The 6,766-nt window shown below is 37.6% G+C and overlaps 1 protein-coding gene across 1 annotated transcript in view; it reads left to right on the top strand.

The window, feature by feature from the left end:
- Positions 1–1,461: 1,461 nt before the first annotated feature.
- The window catches only part of LOC144513998 (interferon alpha-G-like), a 6,805-nt gene continuing 1,500 nt past the window's right edge, over positions 1,462–6,766 (top strand). Inside the window, exons 1-5 of the mRNA XM_078245188.1 lie at positions 1,462–1,767; positions 4,747–4,861; positions 5,550–5,700; positions 6,318–6,410; positions 6,600–6,761. Coding sequence (XP_078101314.1) covers positions 5,572–5,700; positions 6,318–6,410; positions 6,600–6,761 — 384 coding nt within the window. The 5' untranslated portion in view covers positions 1,462–1,767; positions 4,747–4,861; positions 5,550–5,571. The remainder of the gene's footprint in view (positions 1,768–4,746; positions 4,862–5,549; positions 5,701–6,317; positions 6,411–6,599; positions 6,762–6,766) is intronic.

The raw sequence follows: 6,766 nt of genomic DNA, 5'->3' as shown, positions 1-6,766 counted from the left end.
GGATAGATAATCTGACCCAGAGTAATGTGTGAAGAGATAATCTGACCCAGAGTAACGTGCGGAGAGATAATTAGCCTTTGGAGGAATCGAGAATGCTTAAGGTGTCAAAAAAAGCTTCAAAAGCGTAAAAGTGGTTAATTATCATCTGCGAGTATCCTCACGAACACCCAAATCTCTACAGACCCTGAACTCACCATACATTATCAGCAGACTCAAACCCAACCTGTGAAAGTTTCCTCTCCAGGAGGACGTGTTTTCATGTTTTACATCTGAGACAGCAGAGTTCTGCTGCTCCATCCACTAACATGGAGGTGTGTCCACTTACTTATGGACACATCTTCTTCCCACTCATCAGAACCAAACAGAACAGGTTTCAGCGCCGATCCAGAACTATATCTGTCTGAAGTGGAGATGTGTTTTATTTGACTTCGTCCCTGATAATTATTTAAAGGTTTCAGACATTTAGTTTTCCATCAAAAGAAGAAAACATTTGAACTTCGATCTGTCCTCTGAACATAAAAGAAGATAAGAAATCTGAATGCACAACTTCTTCTTAAAAACAGCCGAGACAGCTTTCTTTCTTTATTTCTTACATAGTTAGTTAGATAGTTTCTTTCTTTCTTTCTTTCTTTATTTCTTACATAGATAGATAGTTTCTTTCTTTCTTTATTTCTTACATAGATAGATAGTTTCTTATTTCTTACATAGATAGATAGTTTCTTTCTTTCTTTATTTCTTACATAGATAGATAGTTTCTTTTTTTCTTTCTTTATTTCTTACATAGATAGATAGTTTCTTTCTTTCTTTCTTTATTTCTTTCATAGATAGATAGTTTCTTTCTTTCTTTTTTTCTTACATAGATAGATAGCTTCTTTCTTTCTTTATTTCTTACATAGATAGATAGTTTCTTTCTTTCTTTCTTTCTTTATTTCTTACATAGTTAGATAGTTTCTTTCTTTCTTTATTTCTTACATAGTTAGTTAGATAGTTTCTTTCTTTCTTTATTTCTTACATAGTTAGATAGTTTCTTTCTTTCTTTCTTTATTTCTTACATAGTTAGATAGTTTCTTTCTTTCTTTCTTTATTTCTTACATAGTTAGTTAGATAGTTTCTTTCTTTCTTTCTTTATTTCTTACATAGTTAGTTAGTTAGATAGTTTCTTTCTTTCTTTCTTTATTTCTTACATAGTTAGATAGATAGTTTCTTTCTTTCTTTATTTTTGCCTAACTTTTTTCTCTGCGACATTTAAATAAATATATTTATGTAAATATATTTACATAAATATATTAAATGTAATTACAGTCCATTACATTCAGAATGTTTCACTCGCAGTCTGGCACCCTGTGGGGGAGGGGGGTAGAGGGGTATTAAAAGGGAAATTTCCAAATTTCATAGAATTTTCTTCTTTGATTTTGCTTTGAAGACATCAGAGTTTCACTTTCCTCCGTCCAGGACGGAGCTTTATTTAAACCACAAGATGAACGCCACACAGATCATCACAACCACAACTACCAGACAGAGCACTACAGAACCAGGTCTACAACAACCTGCAGCCAGATCACAACCAGAGACCCAGAGACAGAGACAGAACCTGCAGGACCCGCAGAGACACACAGCATCACAACCACTTCCAGAACCAGGTCTACAACAACCTGCAGCCAGACAGGACTAGAACCTGCAGATCATCAGCACCACAACACCCAGAGACAGACAGAGCCAGATCCAGATCCACAGAGAGCAGAACCTGCAGAACATCTCCCTCTCTCGGTGAGTTCCTTTCAACATTAGATCTGATCTAAGATGCTGTAACATCTGGGAGTAGCTGGCAGTAATCTGTTGGCTGGCTGGTATAAATATTTAGCTGCTGGATGAATTGATTGATTCTGAACCCAAAGTGTTCATCATCAGTTCACAGTTTCTCTCGGCACTTTGGTACATTTACTGAAACAAACTTACTATCCTCAAAACTCTGAGTACAATCCTCACGCCCTGTGTTTTTGGTTTACGTTCCTTTATTTCTAAAGGACAGCGAGCATTAATCAACATGAGTCCAACATGGCAGGTCGATGCTGTTAGCTACAGAAACACAACGCATGAAACAAGAAGACATAGAGACACGCACAATGACACAAGCACCAGCTCAGACAACACAACACAAGCAGCATGAAGACTCACAGACTCACATTCAAACACAGTAGCACTGAAGCTGCAGGATACCAGGAACATATGTGGTTGTTGAATATCTAGATAAGGATATAACTTGTGATAAATAATCCAATATTAAAGTGTTCTCAGTTCTGCTGCTTTCAGTGTTCTGATAAAATACAACAAACTGCTTGTTGAGTTTAAAACTAGTGAAAGGAAATCATTTATAACTTTCTTTGATTGACATATTGAACATTGAATTAAATATAAAAAGCAGCACAATAAAAGACATTTTGAAGTGCAGTTTTCTGCTGATATCTTCTTTCAACTAACACTAAATATCTCTGAGTGTCTTTCACGATTTCTTTATTGCACCGGATGATATTGTGATGACGATAAAACACCGATATATTGAACGATATATTGTGCATCTCTAGTTAAAGCACAGACAGAAACACTAGCAGCCACTAACGTGTGCAGCCTATCATCGGTCAGCTTTTACAACAACACCATATAACTGGTTTGTGTCTATATATATATATATATTTATGTGTGTGTGTGTGTGTGTGTGTGTGTGTGTGTGTGTGTGTGTGTGTGAGACAGGTTATTGTGATTATTGGTTGCTCTATTTAGCATGCAGGGATTTACACCATGAACATGTGTTTGGATTCATTTGAGAGAAATATGATTTCAATATAGAAGAATGCAAACTGATCTGCAATGCTTACTCGGTGCATTAAAGTAAACGCTGGAAGTTTGGGGGGGGGGGGGTGTAGGAAACACTATGGTCTGCATCAAGGTCCAAACACACGTCACTGGAAGATGTGACAACTGAACTGAAGAAGTTTGGAGATTTGGAGTTTAAGATCTGAGAAATGTTCCAAAGCTACAGAGACAAACTGTAATAATGTTAATAATAATATATTAGTACTGGTACTGCAGTAGAGGTCTGAGTAGTTTAGAGGCTGTGTTGTCGTGTTTTCAGACTCTGAACTCCAACAAACCGACAACAGAACTAGTACCGGCATTATGCAACATATGTTTAATTATGCAAATGAGGTATTATCTAATTAAATATGTGCAAATTATGATGTTTGGACAGAAAACTCTCCCACTCTAGACAAATTGTATACACGTATCTACTATATTAGACACATATTACACTGGTTTTGTGAAGCTAAGACTGCTAAACTCATTTCAAGCAACTTCCGAGGCTCGCCGTTACGTGACGCGGCAGATTTCCACGCAGCGAGTTTCCTCGTCCAGCGCGGCGGTCACAAACATCGAAGGGAAACATGAGTCAGCTGACAGAAACATGAGTCAGCAGTTTCCTTTCAGAGCCGGAGAGTCTCACCGAGTCTCACTTTATAGTATTATTAGATATTATTATATTACTTTGTGTGTGTGTGTGTGTGCGTGTGTGTGTGTGTCTGTCTGTGTGTGTGTGTGTGTGTGTGTGTGTGTGTGTGTGTGTGTGTGTGTGTGTGTGTGTGTGTGTGTGTGTGTGTGTGTGTGTGTGTGTGTGTGTGTGTAGTATTAATATGATTATGAATGTGTGAGTATTTTATTTCCAGAGAAATGAAACCTGTCTCTGTAATATTTCCCCGTCTAATGTTTCGATCTGGAAAACTCAGCGAGGGGAAACATGTTCGTATGTGACAAACCACCAGCGTCATCGTCATCAAATATATATATTTATATGTATATATATATATATATATATATGCGATGATATTTACCGTTCAGTCTTGAGTTTGATCTGCAGCGGCTGAGACTCTCAAAGGTCAGGGGTTGTCTTTCTTCTTAAACTCTGATCCTTTTATGGTTTATATTAATTTAGATATGAATAAATATTAGAGCTGCAAAGATTCATCCATCAGTTAGTAAGAGTAACTAACTAACTTTGATAATCCATCAATCAGTTTGAGACATTTCTTTATGATAAATCAGGTAATCTTGTGTGATATCAGCTTGTTAAATATGAATATATTCTAGTTTCTGCATCCTTTCTTCAGTCTTCTTTCCTTCCTTATTTATTCTTCCTTTCCTCCTCTTCTTTCCTTCCCTACCTTCTTCTTCTTTAATACTGAAGCTGCAGAAACTAACCTAACACTAACCCTGTCAACGTTGTGTGTAGCTCTGATAAATAATAATAATATTAATATTTAAACAAACTACAGACGGATGTAAACTTTGATTAGATCTAATTAAACGTCATCATTTAGTGAAGTAAAAAGAGATTCTCTTCAGGAAGACATATTAAAAGTAATAAATGCTACAGAAACTTTTCTGGTGACTTACTGAACGTTAAAACAATAAATACATTTATGTTTTATGAACTATTATAATAATAATAATAATAATAATAATAATAATAATAATAATAATAATAATAATAATAATAAAGTAATAATAGGCTGTCTGACTGCCCTGTGAGCGTATGGATCAATGTGTTGACTGGAACCTGTCCGGGCCTGCCAGTCTTGGTCCTGGTCCAGGTCTCTGTGGTCTGGATCAGCGCCTCGGTCCTCCGTGACACACATAGCTACACCGCCTCTGATTGGTCCTCACAGCCAGCCAATCTGCTGCTCTTTGTTCCAGGTAATTGCTCTCACCTGAAGCTGCCGGATCAGAAACTACTCCAGCATCAGAACCAGAACCAGAACCAGGATCATCTGAAGATCAGGATCAGGACTCCCTTCACAGAAGATTACCTGTAAGTACATTCTGAATTTAATCATTCAATTCATCAAAGCTAAAATACTAAATACTGGTCTATGGTATAATGCTTGTGTTTTTTTACATAGTGTTTTCTCTGAGTTTGTGGAAGACTTGGATGCAGTTATCTGGTGGGGGGTTGGGGGGTTAAAATGCATTTTTGTTTTATTGAAAATGCAATTTGAGATAATTTGGGACCATTTTTATCTCCATATCTGTGTCTGAAACGTTGGGAAAGCTCGAGCAGATAATACATAAATAACTGTCAGAAAGCTTAGAGACAAACCTGATGAGGAAGTTGAACTACAATCTGAGTATTTCATAGTTTGGATGTTTTTTTTGATGTTTAGATTGACTTGGCTACTGTAGAGAAACTCTCTTTAAAATCAGAAGATTTACTGTTATAAACTGGCGTGTGGATGACCTGTCTGAACTTTATATGCATGTATTACCATGTGATTTTAAATGCAAATTGTGTGTTTTATGAAAAGCACTTTTTTTTCTGTGAAAATAACAATATAAATGACTTTTATTTCCTAATTTACTTACATATCTGTGTATGAAACATTGGAAAAGCTAGAGCAGATAATAAATAAATCAGGAACTGAGTTGCTGCTCGATGCTTTTGACTGTTTTTTTTTCGACCCTGCCGCTTTTTGACATTTCTTCAAACGTTTTTTTAAAAGATCCACCAGAACCATCAGAACCATGGTAACCATGGCAACGTTGCTGGTCCTCCTGCAACTCTGTAGCATCCAGCTGATGGCGGATGCCAGGCCGACGTGTTCGCTGCCGGGGAAGTTGGTCCAGTCGGCCCATCACCTGCTCAGAGACCTGGTACACACTCTACTTACCCCATAACCATAATCTCTAACTATCTCTAACTATCTCTATCTATCTCTATCTATCTCTAACTATCTCTAACTATCTCTAACTATCTCTAACTATCTCTAACTATCTCTAACTATCTATCTCTAACTATCTCTATCTATCTCTATCTATCTCTATCTATCTCTATCTCTAACTATCTCTATCTATCTCTATCTATCTCTATCTATCTCTATCTATCTCTATCTATCTCTAACTATCTCTAACTATCTCTATCTATCTCTAACTATCTAACTTTTAAAGTTTTCATTTTCAGCATGTAGCTCGAAGGTTGTTGTTGTTCCGTGAAGAGAACGGAGTTTGAGAACAGAAACCTTCCGAGAGAGGAAGGAGGAAGTGTTCTTGTGTTGATCCAGACTCTGTATCATCTGATAATTAGTTCCTCTTCAGATCACATCTTTGACTTCCAACAAAAATAACTTCTTCGGCTCTTCTGACTCACAACAGTTCACTTCAACTGCTTTCAGTGTTTTAACTATCTCACATTTTCAACAGCGAACACAAAGTGTATAGCTTAGCGTTAGCTTAGCATTAGCTGCTGTTAAACGTTTTCCTGTTTCCTGTAGGGGGGGCCGTTTCCTGCCCACTGCCTGCGCTACAACAGCAACATCTCCTTTCCATACTCTGCCTTCCCTGCTGCCACAGCCAATCACCTGCAGGTAACCCTCTAACCTCATTGGAGCCTCTCAACCAATCACAGAGCTGCTGCTTGGAAACACTGACATGTTATAGAGTTATATGTACGAGTTGTTGGTTTCTGTAATAATGTTTAAATATGTTTGAATGTTTGCACCAACAACCTTGTTACCTGCTGTAAATCTCTTTCTGATTCTGATTGGTTCCTGCAGTGCCGCCAAACATTGTGGGTAGTATATGAGTCCCTGCAGGAGGCGGACCTAATGTTTGAAGATTATGATTTACCTGTCGGAGAGGGCGGAGTCACCTGGGACGACCAGACACTCACCAGGTTCAGACACCTGCAGAACCGCCTGCTGGAGGGCGGAGCCTGTGTGAG

This window comes from Sander vitreus, unplaced genomic scaffold (genome assembly GCF_031162955.1).
Source record: "Sander vitreus isolate 19-12246 unplaced genomic scaffold, sanVit1 ctg403_0, whole genome shotgun sequence".
In the NCBI taxonomy this organism is placed as follows: domain Eukaryota; kingdom Metazoa; phylum Chordata; class Actinopteri; order Perciformes; family Percidae; genus Sander; species Sander vitreus.
This window is presented reverse-complemented; position numbering and strand designations above follow the sequence as displayed.